This window comes from Nesoenas mayeri (genome assembly GCF_963082525.1).
Source record: "Nesoenas mayeri genome assembly, chromosome: 14".
Classification (NCBI taxonomy): Eukaryota; Metazoa; Chordata; class Aves; order Columbiformes; family Columbidae; genus Nesoenas; species Nesoenas mayeri.
In genome coordinates this window covers 15637581-15654515 of record NC_137556.1, presented here as the reverse complement: position 1 = coordinate 15654515, position 16935 = coordinate 15637581, and the positions used below count along the sequence as shown (strand labels likewise).

The following is a 16935-nucleotide window of genomic DNA, read 5'->3' as shown; positions in this document are numbered from 1 at the left end:
GGAAGATACTGAGTTTTTTTACAACCAGTTTGAGTGAAAAAATTGTCAGTTGAAATAAAATGGGGAAAGGAGGCAGCATTTTATTAATGCAGACAGCACTCAACAGCTTAAGAAAGGGAACAAGTATCATTTTATAACAGTCACTGCAGTGGAAGGTTAAAATAAGGTTATTGTTTACTGAAATGCACAGTGCTTTTGTTTTAGGTGACAGGCAAAGCACCAGCAAACAAATCAGTGCCTCCTAGAAACACACTGGAGCAGCAGTTTATGCCTGTTGGTATTCATTTGTAGTTAATAGTATGTATGCTACAGCCTGCAACTCAACTTTTTAAAAATGCTTCAGAAAAAATCAAGTCTTTTATATGAGTCCTGGTGTTCTCCACTGACCAGAGCCAAAATAGCATCATACAACTTGCAGGACCTAATAAGATCACAGTGAAAATAGGGTAATGGTCATTGCCACATCTTCTGTGCAGTCTTCCAAGGCTCAGAAGAAAAGGAATATTCAATTTGTCATTGGTATCTTGGCTGAAAGTTCCAGACTAGCTCTGCATTGACACAGAGCCCAGGTGCTCTATAAGTGGTTACTTTCACCTTTTGTGCTTCTAAAATAGCAGCCAATCTCCTGCAAACTTAGTAGCCAGTGTTTTTTCAAAAATCCCTCATTTTTTTTCAAAAATCCCTCATTTTTTTAAAAAAAAACCCCATTTTCACTGGTCAGTGTAAGAGATCTCCATAAACCCTGGCTGTGTGTCAGTTAGATTATTCATTTAGCTACCTGAGTTGTCTGTGCTTCATCTAATGACATTCATCAATGCATTTTCTATGCTGAAAGGCAAAAGGAACTTCTGCAGTCTAGCTGGCTTTGAAAAGTTAGATTCTTCAACACAGCAACTCGAGAGAATAAAACAGCAAGAATTTGCCAGTGGATAACATAGCAACCTTTCCTTTGCTCGCCACCTCTTTTCAGAGCTTGAAACGGGTATATAAAATTCAGCTCTGGTTCTGCAGAGACCTGGCCATAGGCTGTGAGCTTCTGCGTGACTCTGCTGCAGGACGGCAGCACTGCCCTGCTGAGCTCTGCCTTGTGTCACCAGGGAGACCCTTTTCTCAGGGAAGAAATCTTTATTCAGCTGCTCCAACCATGAATGGTCCTGCTTCTTTCTCCTCATCCTAACAGCCCCTCTCACCGCTCACTCCATCAGTGCTGCCCAAGTAGATAACACAAGGAATGAGAGACCTTACAAAAGAGGTAATCCATTCAACCCATAGGTTTTGTTAAACCCGATACTCACAAATGAAGACCAGCCACCATCTTCTTGATTGAATCCTGTGTAAAGAAGCATAACCACAGGCTTCTTAGCTTGTGCAACTTCAAACTATCAAGATATAACTTGACAAAGAAGGACACAACACATCCCAGACCAGCTGTAAACCACAATATTTTGTCACAGGAACAAGGTAGGTACTACGAATATTATTCTGATTCAGAACTAAGAATATAGCTATCCTTGTGCGAGATGATATATGTGCTGTCTCTTCAGGTTTGTCCTACACTTCCATTTTTAAATATGATTTGATGTAGAATGCTTTCAGAATGAGCACCAATTTCTTATCTCTTTTTTTTTTTAACATTATTTTAGCTTTCATATCAATAGTTTTTTTAAATTCAGTAGGACTGCGGGAACATGGTAGCTTGCAGAAGTTCTAAGTGCTCATGGTCTATTAAGCAACTAAATGAAATAAAAATTCAGAAGATGGTAGGCACCTCGACATGCACATCTCTAATACAGGGCACTGCTACAAGTAGGGGCAAGGGGCAGAGGTGTTGGAACAGAAATATATAAGCACTAATACCATATATTGGGTTAAAGAAAGGGAGTGTGGGGATGCTTATGTTAATGTCTCTGTTCTTGCCTTTCTTTAGCATCTTTTCTATTTTAAAACTATTTTTTCTTGCTTGTTCTCCTGTAATCACTCTCTATTCTTTTTGCAACTTCTTTGTGCTCTGATCTTTTCTTATTTGTTGGTTTGCGTTACACTCCCCACCCCTTTACTCCACCCTGCAACGATTAACATGTTAACATTTTTTAATACATTTTCTTGTTAGAGACTATCTGCCACTTACCCGTATTTTCAGGACATTTTTGTGATTGGCCCCTATAACAAAGATACAAATGAATTATTTTCATTTGCAATTCTTAAATGTTTGAAGCATACTGAAATCTATTGTCAATAAAGGTGAAACTTTAACAGTAGAATGAAGTTTATATAGGTAAGGTTAATTTTGCCCCAACTGTCAAAAACACACTATGTCACATTTCACATGCAGGATCCTAATGTAAGCTAAACTGTCTTGAGAAAAAGTCAAGTCAGAGACATTGAGTATTTAGAAAGAAAGTGGCTCAGTAAATAAATGTATTAGGGACACAGTCCTGAACTTAGAAACTTCCTTTACTAATTCCATTCAAGCTGCTGAAAGTCGAGTTCATACATATTTGTAGGTTTGATAAGTATTTTTATGGTTTTCAATTCTAGTTTTGAACTCAATGCAAAGGTGTAAAATTGTTATCAGGTGATGTAAAACCATGTTATGTAGACTACGCTTAGATTTTCCTTGCAAATTAATACAAATCTTTCTTTTCTCATGGAATGTTCTTACAATTTTTGCTCTTTTCCTATTGCAAGAATATTATATTCAATGCTAAGTTGTAAAGTATTAAAAGTGTAACAATGTATAGGTCTGTGAAATGCATTGATGATGATTTATTGATGCAGTAATGTGTCTGGGCTCTATAGCATTCCTAAAGATTAATTTACTGAGGTGGAATATTTTGTGAGATGTATATGTTGCTTGGTTCTGGACATGGCAGAAGTATCTAGAGTGTCCATGGGCTCAGGCTTTGCTACTCTTAACACATAACAGTAACAAAACAGAACTTTATTTTATCTAATTTCCAGGCTGTCCCTCTGACCCAGGTATTATTGATGGAATGGAAAACAGTCCAGAAAATCTATATCTGAAAGGTTTGAAAAAGAGAGCTGAATTGTTTTACTTACCATTTTTGAAGGAAAGATGAGAGCCTCCCTTCATTTCTGTTTATTTCTTGACTTAATTTACTCACAATTCTATTTAAAAGAAACACAAAAAATAGTTTCTAAAAAACTCCTTAAAACTTGTCAGTAATTTTCTTAGCTGCTTTCCCTCATTATTTGCTGAATTAAATCTAGTGATTCAGAATTATTATTTACTGTGTGGTAAGAATATTGAACTTCTCATCTTATTGCAGAGTTGCACTGTAGTATATCTCACTGTCAGTGAGTATATCTCCCTGACATTTTTACATAGATAAAACCACATATTGTTGGATCAAGTTTAAAAATTAACTTGAATCCCAGCAAGCCTTAAAAGCTTTGGGTCTGGTAGACATGACGGATTTGAATACTGCTTTAAGTAATGGTGATTTTGTTTCGAAGAAAACCTAGGATGAGTCAAGTTCTGATTCTTAATTCTCATTATTTCTTTTTGAGGAAAGGTCCCACCAAGAAAGTCCTGTGGGAACCAAAGCAAATTGGTTACATACAGCTGGTTAAAAACATCCCACTTTACTGCTAGCGTATGTTATTTAGGTCTACCAGAGACAGCAATTTTGGAAATAAAGGTAGTGCAAAAAAAAAAAAATCAGGAACTCAACATGTCTGTTATCTCAGGTTTTAAATTCTGTAAAATCTTAGCTTTACTCTTTGCTGAATTCTTTTCCATACATCTTAAAACTCATCAATCAAGCTTTGTATCAGTATTATAAAATCTGTTTGTGGGCAGGCAGTTAACACTCAGTTTTGTTTTTCTTCTCCTTTCATGTCTTTTAACATACCAGTTTTTTGATCTTGAACCATGCTGAAAATCTTTTTCACACTTTGAATATCCCTTCTCTTGCCCTTGCTACTTTCCTGATACCTACCTGACTGTCATTCCGATTAAGAGATAAATTCAAAGCTCTATTTGATTATGGAAAGTGCTATGGGGACAGATTAGGCTGCCAGCAAGTATCGGATAACAAGCAATTTCTGATCAGTATGGTTGTGCTGTCTGAACAGGATGAAGATGGGTAATTTGAAGCTGAGGATATGTAAGGATCCAAGTATGTAAATAGAAAGGCAGAGGAAAAATATTTTTAGGTTTTTTTCTTCTTTTTTAAGACAGTGCTTTGGAATTTGCTGATTTGAAACAAATACTGTCATACTTGCCGCTTTTGAAATAAGCATGTGCGCAAATGTCAATAATTTGAGAAGGATTACAGCTGTCTAGATCTGACATCGTTACCTAAGCAAATTGTATAAAGCAACAAAAATGCCAAGTGATAGACATAGGACTCCTCTTGCTCTTCTTTCCCATGCAATCAACACTCCCCTGCACAAGAAATTTCCTTCTGCTGCGAAGCGATAAGGCGGCTGCTGTGTGAATCATCAGTTCCACGCCAAACATCAGGAAATGTTCGGGCTGAACTGCACACAGCAGCTCTTTGGTTGAGATTACAGAGCTCATGTGTGGCTTATTCGCTGCTGTAGAAGAGGTAGAGGAAAGATCTTCTGTGATTTTGTGTTTGTTTTCAGTTATGAAGATCGCTGGGTTCAGAGCTGATTTTTTAGTTCAGACTTCCTTGGGTGTGATTGAGACACCAGTAGAAGTTTTCTGGAGTAAAACTAGGCTGGCCCCTATGAAAATTTACACCAATTGGTTTTTGAGGAAAAACTGAAACGGTTGCTCATCTTATCTTGCTGCCAAAAAATTTAATCATTTACTGCTTAAAATGCAAGGTCTAATCTTCAAGCTTATTTGAAGTGCTTCAAACCAGTGGCTCAGAGGGGTTATTAGAAGAAAGCAAAGTTTAGAATGGTAACGCTTTACAAGGAACATGATCACAGAAGGTCGGTGCAGCCGAGTCTGTAGTCATGTGAGGAAGGAAGTGCCCAAACCACACTGCTCTCTGCACTGTGGGAGTGGATGATAGGAGAGGATAAGGCAACAGCACTTGCAGAAAATGTTACTCAGACTTCTCTTTCTACCGCCTCCACCAGACGCTCAGCTCAAAACTGGCAGGAAGTCGAAAATAAAAATATAAAGAAACACCACCACACAACCAACCCCCAAAGCAGCAATCCAAAAGTGGCGTTTCTTTGCTAACTGCAGATATTGTTGTCATGATTAGAATCCATTCTACCTGCATTGCAATAAAGGACTCCAGATAGGTGAGTGGGGTGGAAGGCAAAGTCCTCTAGAGCCAGGAAGTTGTATAATTGCATAGTGTCAAGAGCACAGTTTGTGATGCAGTCTTTGGGTTTGGCCTTTGAGAAAAGTCTGCTGGGCAGATGCAACACTGTTATGTTGGCTTTGAAACTGCCTGAATATTAGAAATGTTCTAAACCTTTCAACAACCTTTAGTGTGCCATCTGAGAGAGTGTGCACACGTTCACCCCTGCCCAAGCCATGCCTTTACAGAAGAGAACGGCATCACAGATTTCTTAATTCTTACGTTTGCACTTGGGCTTTCCTGAAAGCAGAATGGCTTTCAGACTGGGCCGTATTTGTAGGCTCAGAACTCAGCACACCTGCCACGCTCGAAATGGCAGATGCAATTATGTGCTTTAGTGCAATGATGCTCTGTTTATTACTGGAAATTTTCACAAGTACCATCAGCTTTCTGACCAAGGTTGAAAATTTCAAACCTCAGGTTTGCCAGCAAGCTGCCCCTGAGGACAGCCAAAGGAACAACGGCCTGTATTAGTACCTTGGCTTCCTGAAAACCTGGAAATATCTTATCTCAAGATGGCAAACAATAAGAGTGGCAAAGACTAACTTCAGTGCTTAGATCATGGTTCAGGTATTGATCAACCACCAACATTATTTTGAATGAGATATTTGCTTTTTCTTGTTTATTAATTCTGAATTAGTGAATGTGCATTAAAGTATTTTGCGAGACTCACATTTGTTATCCACAACTATGAATTTTATGACCTTCTGTGACTGCCAATAGTGATAATGAGCAATAAGAAAACTCTCCCTGTGCCCCTTAAGCTGTATATTGGCCTTTTGTTTCATTAGATTTATTATCAAAATGTTAATTACACCCTTGCCATTAGTTCTGAGTTTCATTTAGTGCTTAAGACAGATATTCAATGTCTGCTCTGTGTAAAATATACCATATCCCTTCCCTGTTTGACCAATGTATCGGTTCCACCACATGTGATCAGGCAGTATCAGATTTTCAAGCCAGTTCATCAGTGCCCTAGCAGATTTATATAGGTCACTGAAACAGAACAGAATTTTCATAGAACTGCAACTACAGGTTAATTGGTTAATATTCTTAAAAGTCAGCTTTTACCTAGTGATTTAAAGGTGGTACTCTATATCTTCAAATAGAAATTTATTAATATATATTCAAGTAGAAATACTATGTGGTGGCATTTTCTCTCTAGCTTGAATAAGTGCCTGAATCTCGGCGTGTGTCCAAGCACTGCCTTTGGAAATGGAGCTTTAAACCAGCCCAAGAACCTCTCTTTACTCCCTCTTCCCTATGTCCACCCAGAGCACTTCAACTACAACACAGAACTGGCAAAGACCAAGTGACTTTTCCCACCTCCCTCTTGTCTAAAGGAAGGAGTGACAGGGAAGTGGTAAGTGGAGCTGTTACTCTGCCTTCTGCTTCGGGACCTTGTGCTTGAGTAAGACCTTTTGTTCCACTGTGCACATAAATCAGAAAGAAAGAAAGGCTTCCATGTTAAATCAAAACCTAGCATTAAGCTTTATCAACTTCTCCCTATGATTGCTTTAATAGCAGCGTGTGAGGTCTTAGGGTTCCAAGGAGTGACAGTATCATCAAGGTAAATATTCTGAATGAGAGTTGAAACTTCATATGTATCAGAGAAGCCCAAAACAGAATAATAGTTTCAAATTTGCAGGTTTATTTAAATGCCTAGATACTGCAAGGAAAGGAGGGCTTGTGGGTTTCCAGTTGTCTAATGCTCTGTTTGGTACAGCTTCATGCATGGCTCAAAGATGAGGACAACTCTTGGGTTTGCTCCTCTCAAATACTCCATTACAAGGTTGGTGCTCACAAGCCTCCACAAGAGATAAGGCCCCAATAGACATCACAGAATCCCAGAATGTCAGGGGTTGGAAGGGACCTGGAAAGCTCATCCAGTCCAGTTCCCCCATGGAGCAGGAACACCCAGATGAGGTTACACAGGAAGGTGTCCAGGCGGGTTGGAATGTCTGCAGAGAAGGAGACTCCACAACCTCCCTGTGGAATAGATTTCCTTAATCGTGCCACTGAAGGTCACCATGTGTACGAGACCTCAGTGTCTTTGCCAGGCATAGGAGAAAGTTGGGTGGTGACCCCTACTGAGGTGGGTGGATGTGGAGTTTGTTATGACCCCTCAGGAAGTCTCTGAGTGGCCTTTGCACTGGCCTTTGCAGCGGATCCTGTGCAGACTTACTGTCCATTAACCCTTCCACCTACAAAACAGTAGCCAGAATAAAACTTGCAGGGCCGTCCGGATGCCTCACGTAAATTTTTAGCAAAGTTTTCAGTAAAGAGCCCGTTTAGTGGAGAGTTTTAAAGACTTTATGAAGTATTTCAGTTTTCCAAATAGTGTTTAAATCCATTTTTGGTATTTAAAAATAAGCCAAAAAAAAAGATTAATTAAGATATGCACCTGTAACATGACTCGTAGAGATTAGTTTTCAAAATAATAATTCTGTCAATAATAACAGAAGTTTGTGTGGGTTTTTATTCCTTTCAGAAGTGGCTTTGCAATGACAACTGCCACCTATTTAGACACTTAAAGATTCTTGTAAAAGTCACAGAACCATCCCCAAGTAATGACACAGTTATATTTAAAATCCGATCAGTAGATTTGCTCAAGCGTATATATTTAGTAAAACCAGAGCCTGCGCAGGAGGTCTGTGTGGATGTAGGCTGTGGTTTGCAAACCCTGTAGAGTTACAAGTGCTGGGTTCTGTTCTCAATACATGTAGGTCAGCGTAACCCTGCTAAAGTTACCGGAGAACCATGGAGAATCATATGTACTTTGTATTCATTCCACTGACCAATGCTGTAAGCGTGGCACTTGCTATTTATATAAAGCATTTTTACAGAATATGCTCAGATTTTTGCACTGTTGTTAAGTATCAGGCACTATAAAGACAATATATTTATGTGTATTTCAGCTGCTAGAAAATCTCTTCCTACTAGGTGAGGTTTGCATTATGATATAAAAGTAAGGCGTGAATGTGTTCTAGTAGAAGTCAACAGCAAAACCTTTCCATTTTGGTGAGAGCATGGAGATTCTGAAGCAATGAAATTAATGTTAAAAGTAAAAAAGTCAGGTTTTTCCACCCATGAAATGTATTCTGTTTGGTTTTGCTGGTGTTTGTAGGCTTTTTTGTTGTTTGTTCATTTATTTTGGTGTTGGTTGGTTGGTGATATTTTATTTTTCTTTCCTATTAAAGCTCTGAATTTTCATTTTAGACAGTGGCATTAATTACATGGAAGACCCCTCATCACACCAACCTTTTTCCATATATAGGCACAATATTCCAGTGAATTGTTTCCCTGTTTGTAATTGTGGAGAAAGCTGAAAACAAGGGCATTAGTTTCAGAATTTTCATTCAGATGTATTATTTTACTTATTTTTTCAGTTCTTCAAGCTTTATACCAATCCTCACTCTTCTTTCAAAGCTCCTGATTTCGACTTCTCTTGTTGAGAAACCCAGAAGACCTGACTAGAAAAGGTCCTTCACTTTCTGCTAGAGCGTTACAAGGTAAGTGGACTGTGAAAATTGAATTTTCAAAATATTTTTGAGATATAAATAGATTAGACAAGGAGACAGGAGCAACTCCACATTTTTAGATTTCATTTTAACTGTTTGTCTATGACATTAGTGTCTCTTATATGTGTGTTCTCAAAATTAGAAGTTCGGACAAGGAGAACACAAGGCAATTTTGCCAAAGGTTGGTTAAGGAGGAACAAATTATCAGAGAAATACAAGCAGTATGTTTTACAGTATGGCAAAATGAGGTTTTCACAGACAACCTGGTGTAATGCCAGTCCCTCAGTCTCGGTAACCATAGCTAAAGGTTGCTTTTAATGGACAGTAAGGTCAAAATGGGCCCCCTTACTAACACATCATATGCCACCAATCCCTATTATTGGGAATTTTATTATGTGAAAATATAGATATGACCTTAAGAAACATGTCCTGTCTGAGGCTTTCAAGTTCAAGTCCTTGCATATCTGATCCAATGGAGATCATATCTGATCCTGCCCTCGGATCTACTACCAGCTCACCCCTGAGTGCACGAATGTGACACACCACACAGGTATTTCAAAATTTGTCAGTATTCTTAGCTTCACCAAAACATCTTACACAAGCTCTGTTGCCTCAGAAAAAGCAAAGCAGACTGTACCTCCTGTAGCAAAATCAAAATATGCACAGAGGGAGTGAGCCAGGAACTGGAAAACGAGCAACAAACAAACAGCCGTGTTTTCACTGCAGAGCAGCTGAGGCAATTTTTAATGTTAAATTGGCTTGGCTTTACTTACGGCACTCTGAGTTTGGGAAATTTCTGAATATCATTTTCAGACATGTTCTGAAAAGGAAGCACAAGGTATATATCACAGAATTGTCCATGTGACTTACAGAAGTTTGCATATTCAAAATGCGGTGTGAAATTTCAACTGATAGGAATGTGAAGCGCAAAGAGAAGCAATGCAGGATAACAGCCTGCCAGCTCACGGTACATGACAGGAGTGAACCCATTTGCATAAAAAAATCCTCTCTCTGCTTTTTCTGGATGTTGGTGCTTACTTCATATTGCTGCCAACTGTATTAAACTAGCTAGAAGGTTAACACACACCATGTGTATCTGTTTACGCACAAAGGACTCGGGTAAAATTATCACATCTAATATCAAAGAGAAGTATTCCTGTAGCTGGACTGTTTGAATGACAGTCTGTTAAGATGATCATCAAGAGAGGTAAAGTCCTAAACAGTTCTTACCAGTTGAGAACTGGGGTAATTTATTTACCAGCAGATAAGCCACACTTCTAGTATTAATTTCAAGCCAATGGAACTCCGTGCAACGTTGAAGTCAAGTCATTTACTTTTCAGATTTGGGTTCCAATCCTGTTCTTTATTGGTGTTATATTGTCACATGGGCTGACAGGCAAGGTTAAAATCCATTCCTGCTCTGCTTCTCAAAAGAACTGGAAATAAAACCCTCTTCTGCAACTGCTTCCTCCCTAGAGGTTGTCAGAATAGTTAAGCTGAGGCAGGTGAACAGACAGTAAACCAAGAAATTGCAGAAGTATTTTTAAGTGTTCTTTTTTTTTCCTCTTTTCATTCTCTTGCTTTCTAGATATTGTTTTTCACTTGTACATTGCCATCACTTGGCATACAGGAAAACACATCCTCTCGTATTTATTATTAAAGAAGTCTTGAGAAACTCTAATTTGTCTCAGTGGACAGTTTCAAACAATTAATTGAGATCTACATCGTGGTCACATCATGTGCTACAGCTGATGGGCGTGAGCTCAGCAGGACGCGCATGTGCTGCTGGAAACCCGCACCAGTGGCGTTCTTCCTGGCAATTCCACATTTATGCTTTCCACAGGAAATACAAAATGACAATAGCTCAAATATTTTTAATCATTTCTGATTTTAAAGCAATGTGCAATGAAATGTCCTTTGTAAAGGGCTGCTCCTGGTAGTCAAGGCAAAATTCTACCATAGATTCCAATTTTAGGCTGGTTTTGTTTTGCATCTTTTTAGTACAGCTAAAAATATAGTATTTAAGTGACTGCAGATATCTTGAATTCCTTCATGTTTGCATGTTGAAATTAGGCAAAGTTGTGCATGACTGCAAAGTTTCAGGGTAAAACTGTGAATTTTAAAATAGTGCACCATTTCCTGGAGCAGAGTTTTGTGCTGAACCTTATCTGTAACACAACAGTAGATGTAAAATCACGTGTTTTAGTGGAGATGTAGCTTGAAAACTCCTTGAACTTAAGAGCAGCATTGGAAGCCTAACAAAAATCTTTGTAGAAATTGGGATGAAGAGGAGAGGTTTTTCCTCCTTCACCCATGACATGGCAATTGGGTTGCAGATTCCTCCTGAGCTGAGATGTGCAGAGTCTGCAGAGCTTTCCTGCTGCTCCTGCACAGTCGGCCCCTCTCTTCTTCCATCACATGCAACTCCAAGTTTAGGACAGATTAGTGCATTACAACAACTCTTGAGAAAGTGTTTTGTTTAGTTAACCACAAGCTTTGCAACGCCCCACTGGAACACGAATGATAAGCTGGTTCTTTCAGTCTTTCTTACCACCAACAATAACAACTTCCCAATTACACTTTGGTTCATAACCCTATCAATGATTTTGGAGGCAGAACAAATCCTATATGTGTTTTCTAGCACATATCCTCCCTTTGTGGAAATGTTCTGCAGGATTTAGTGACAAATTAGATTCTTTTTCTAAACACTTTTAAAGGTTCTCTCTTCTCTTCTGGTGGTAAACCTAATTAATATTATGGGTTTAAACTCTCACGAAAGGGCCATATTGCCATTTTAAATACTATAGAATTTTATTAGACTAAGTTACACAGAATCCCTCTGGTTTTACTCCTACTACATCTCCATTGGTTTTTCCTTGTGGTAGCCAGTAGATGCAGAAAGGTGACTTTGAACCCAGGATGTTATTCGGATGGATAAGACAGCTTTATTTTTACAGTCAGGTTTACCATACAGCTCTGGCAGCAGATAAAAAACCTGCAAATACTCAGTCTTGACAGTTTCTTCTGTGCAAATGTAATTTGACCGTTGCCAAGAACTTACAAAATGTGACAAGATGTTTCTTAGAAAAAACATACATAGAAGCAATTCTTTTTTCAAGATTGCGTTGTGCTCTAGAATATTTCACTTAAAGTCTCTTTTTATGGTTCTGTTGCACAACTGAATCTTTTTTTGCGTTATCAAATTGATAATTGATAGGTCAAAAGCTTAAAAAAAAGTCTCAGCAGATGTGAGCAGCTGCTTCTTAATACAAAAACTTCCTTTCAATCTTCAATGCTTCTGAAGAAACAATGTACTCTGAGCTATGTATTTACAGAAACATGCTGGAAATGTTTTTTTTTAAATTACCAAAACCACATAGAAATCACATAATTATTGTACTTTACAAGCTTCCAGAATTTCATAATACTTCCAGAGCCAGAACTGCCACTCCAGCCACAGAGCCTTAGTGCTTGAGCTGAGGACAATCGCGCTGTTTGGGGTCAGTAGGATAAATCCTCTGACAGCCACTGAATCACTCTGACTCCACCCAGGAGGAGGGGGATGTAATATCCTGGTCCTACTAAGAGTGTCTGCAAAATGTACATTGCATTTCAATGAAATGTCAAAAAGCTTGATACATTAGGACAAGTAAATAGAAAATAAGGCGGCTTTAGAAGAGATGTGCATAGATTTCCCCACTATGACTGATTATACAGATTATCAAAGTGACTAATTTGGGGAAAAAATAGAATAGGTAATATTTGGAAATAAAATAAAATAGAAGTAAAATGAAGTAATAATAAAAGCCCTGACACATCTTCATGGATGTGTATTTAAGACCTGAAAACAGCAGCTATGTCAATGGAAGTTGTTAACTATACTAAAGTTAAGCCAAGCTGTTGGCAAAGCCTGGAGCCATGTTGAGTTAAATGCACTGGGGCCTTGCTTAGTAGTTTTGTTGCTCTTAAAGTTAATTGATTTTATGTATTGCTGCAGAAGAAATCTCATTTATCTCGAGAGGCATAAAACAGGGATTACACTAGAAGGCCAGCCATCCTCACCAGGTCTGTGTCTTCTTTAGTAGGAGAGGAAAATTTAAAAATAGGAGTTTTCTCTAGTTAGTATTTGAAAACAAGCACTTCCTACGAAGGAAGAGATTAATTCAAGACAACATTCTGGTTTTATAACTTCCCTGTCAGTTTAAAAAGTACTAAAATACATGCATATCAAATAACATGCTTGGGTTCCCAACATTTGATATTTAAAGCAAGTTGCCTGGCTGATTTTACCAAAGGCATTGAATTTTCACTTTTGCACCTCAGTAACCATCTGCCAAGTCAGTACTTTGCATCCGCTAATGCAAAGCAAGGAGGAATTGAAACAATCCCTTGATGGGAGTCTTACAGGAAAGAATTTTACAACTCTACTTACCAAAAACCTTTGTCCATTTATGCTGTGCTTTCTCACGACTTTTTCACAGTCCTTATACTTTAACTGTCAAGGAAAAGAAGATGATTATTGTACCCTTCATGATCAGAATGGATTAAGATGCTTAAACATAAGGCTAGATTTGAGTAGATGCTTCAATGCTAGAGCCTATGTGGCTCATTTTCTTCATTTTTAAGATAAAGATTCTTCAGTGGACTTGAGGATTTTCATTAATTAGGAACATATAATTCCTTACATTTAAAAACCACCTCACAGTTGCCTGGCCCAAAGAAATATTTGGAAAATGAATAGTTGTGGTACTGACTGGAATGAACAGCTGTGGAAAACAGGGAATACACCAAAACCTCAGCATCTCAGTGTACTGAAGCCATGATCCTAGTCCCTGAATTCGTTGTTGTGATCAAAAAGCTTCCTCTTCTGGATGGAAATGTCACTTGTTAATCCTGGAAATGACCTGTAATACTTGGAAAGCTTTTCCATAATATTACGTTTCACAGTAGCATCTGGGACAGGGACGTACATTCCAGAAGCTGATCATGTACATAAAAAGGGCAGGATCCTGCTTTTACCAGGCAAAAAAAAAGTAGCAGTGATATGGGGGACTTAAGGGAAAAACAAACAAAACGAAACAAAGCAAACCACACACACAAACACCTCCAACAACAACACCAACACAACAACAAAAACCCACAAACAAAATTGAAGCCTTTAAAGATTATTTGAAGATTTGGTGTTTATGCTCGTTCCCTGTTTTGAACGTATGGTTTAAGTTAAAATTGGTTTTAAGTTAACACACCTAGAATAATGAATTAGATATTGTTACTGTTAAGTATAAAGAATTCGACAGAAACTAAGGTCTTTGTTCATGCCAGGAATACATCGTAGCACTGTTACAGAAATTACTGATCACAGAATGGCAGGGATTGGGAGGGACCTCAAAGATCATCCAGTCCAGTCCCCCTGCCGGAGCAGCAACTGGTGCGTATGCTCACTGAATTTTGCTAGTAGGAAGATGTAAGCTAACAATTAATTGACTAAATTCTTACCACTGCCCTGTGTCATGACCAGTCTCTTCTGGTGAGAGATCTGAATGTGTTTGTCCTTTGAAAATCATCTCATAATTATAACAGTTTAGGGGGAGAAAAATATGTAGCCCTCTTGGACTTGAATCCTGGCCTTTGAACATATGGCTGCAGGCAAAATATGTTAGTCCGATGCAGATGAGCATTCCTAAGGTATAACATTTGACCCTTTAATGATATGTGTGTGGGAAATTGTATGTGTTTATTTGGGGAGAAGGTCTGGTCACTTATGGCCGTTGCCCAGGGCTGGCTGACTTAGGCTGACATAATTGTCTTACACTGATTTCTTAGGTGACTCCAGGCAGCTTTTGCTCTGATTCGCCTCCCCAAAAGTGGAATGACAAGATTATCTCTATCCTGGAGGGTATCTGGATCAGTAGAGGGGAGGTACTCAAAAATTAATGTAACCAGGCCCATTCAGTTATGGTTCATCCTTTTGTCACAGTTAAGAATATCATTATCAACTCCTTCAGGAAGCCATTTCCCCTGTTAGTCTCTTGGAAATGTTGATCCAGACCACCATGCACCACTGTTGTAATGTTTTTTCTATTTGTCTGAGGTTGCCTGTCGGTAATGATCTCATCTGTTCCATCTCCAATTCTTGTTTCACTTTCCTGTACCTCTAAACCCCTGCACCTTACAATGAGAGGTCTGCAAGTAGTTACAGCCTCACTTCTCGGGAGGCTGGGTAGGCAGAAACCTTGGGTTTGTGTTTTTCTTCATTATCTTGCTCTGTGTTCTAATATCAAACTTGCCTCAGCTCCCCAAAGAAAACTCTCATAGACTTACTGGAGCTGTTGAAACACGACATTTTGCATTATTTCAAAAAGAAGCCCAAACTGCTCCAGGTTTTACAAGTGTAGCTTGACAGCTTGCTTGAAAATTAACCAGCTATGCTAGAATTACTTGAAAATCATCCTAAATCTTCTGATTGATAAATTCCAGGGCAACAGTTTTGGACTTTGGGAGGAACATATTCAGTTTCAAGGGAGATGGAGCAGGCACTGTCTCTGATGTGAATTGAAAAATGAGCAATTTACATAGAACATACAAATTAAATTTCAGTAGAATCGGCTTAGTTACACATTCCTGGGCAATTACAAAGGTGTCAGTATTGCTGTGCAGAGGATATATATTGGCAGAGAATTCCTGTGTTGCCTTTCAAAGTATTTCTTCAGTGTGGAAACTCCTCTGCATTGTAAAATGAAATTTATAGATCATCACAAGTGAAAAGATGTCAAAAGAAGCAGAGGTTCCTAGCTCGTCACAGGAGGAAACAGTCACAAAGTAATGATGCCAGGAAAGAAGCTGTCGCCAGGAATCATGAGCCATGAGTTTTGCCCAAGAAGTTTTAGAATATGGAAGTCAAACCAAAAGGTGAAAGGTCTTTCCAGCCATGTCTGAAAGAATTAGGAGTCCATGTATCCACAACTGTCAAGTTTCTGGCTGGGTTCATATGGATGTGATTGGCAAAAACAATCAGAGGCTTGTTTGTGAACACTGAGCAATTTGAAAAAGTAATACCTCTTCTGAAAATCATTAAAGATGGCCTCAAAAGATCGCAACCTTCACACATTAACGTCTGCTACAGCTGTTAATGTATAGCAACAATTGTTGCAGTAAAGTGTGCATTTTCTCTGAAAGACAATGAGTTTCTCTTATACCAAATTTAAAACACACTTTCAAGATTTGTTTATAAATTTCAGTGGCTAGTTTAGCTCAGTTTCTTAATTGCCAGTGGTTTTGCTTTTAGTTTTGCCCCAAGCTTTGCCTATTATAAAAATATGTAAGTTTAATACGTATATTGTCACAGTAGTTTGCTCCTCCATCACACAAAGAGAAAACACAGCTAAACTTACCGTCCTAAAATACTCTGCTAAGTCATCTGGGTTCCACGTAACCACGTCTGAACGGTAGGGAATGTTTCGCAAATCCATGGTAAGTCTTCTCCTCTAGGCAGTTACAGAACGTTCATAGCAGTGCTGTGGATGAACCAGCCATACATTCCCTCTGCATGAGCACCTCCAGCATGTCCAGTAGTCCCTTCCCTAATACGCAGCTCCTGTTTGAGTCCTGTTTAATTAAAAACGACGTTGTTAGGACACCCCAGAGAGCTGCTGCTTCCTCTAATACAAAATGGTCTCTTCTGAGAACAGTTGTCAGCTCGTCAGCCTCACCACTTCCTTTGTCTGAATGTAAATGAGTAAACAAGGAAGAACAGCAAAGGGTTGAAAATGTTCTGTCTGCTACATATAAGAAAGCTCCTATGGACCCTGTTTGTTTGTAATACTGTACGTGAATATTTGCATATTTACACACTCTGTACAGTATAAAAATATTGCGTATTTTCTGCATAAACTTTGGTTGCTGCTTCTGTGTAAGTCTGGCTCAGATAAGCCACCCCGAAATGAGAAAGTGTTCACTTAAGAGAAACTTCTTCAACTTACTACCCGAAGTCTCACGTTGGCTTTCTTTGATTTGTACAATACAAGCTTAGTGTTGGAGTTGTACATAAGGAGTTATGTGAGAATTAAGGATGAAATTACAGTCAACATTCCTTCAAATAAGGA

The 16935-nt window shown here is 38.6% G+C and overlaps 1 protein-coding gene across 1 annotated transcript in view; it reads right to left on the bottom strand.

The window, feature by feature from the left end:
* The window catches only part of LCP2 (lymphocyte cytosolic protein 2), a 30717-nt gene extending 14233 nt beyond the window's left edge, over nucleotides 1–16484 (bottom strand). The window contains exons 1-6 of the mRNA XM_080353558.1: nucleotides 16225–16484; nucleotides 13266–13328; nucleotides 9607–9653; nucleotides 3061–3129; nucleotides 2129–2160; nucleotides 1296–1330 (exon numbers count right to left, since the gene is read on the bottom strand). Coding sequence (XP_080209684.1) covers nucleotides 1296–1330; nucleotides 2129–2160; nucleotides 3061–3129; nucleotides 9607–9653; nucleotides 13266–13328; nucleotides 16225–16302 — 324 coding nt within the window. The 5' untranslated portion in view covers nucleotides 16303–16484. The remainder of the gene's footprint in view (nucleotides 1–1295; nucleotides 1331–2128; nucleotides 2161–3060; nucleotides 3130–9606; nucleotides 9654–13265; nucleotides 13329–16224) is intronic.
* Nucleotides 16485–16935: the final 451 nt, after the last annotated feature.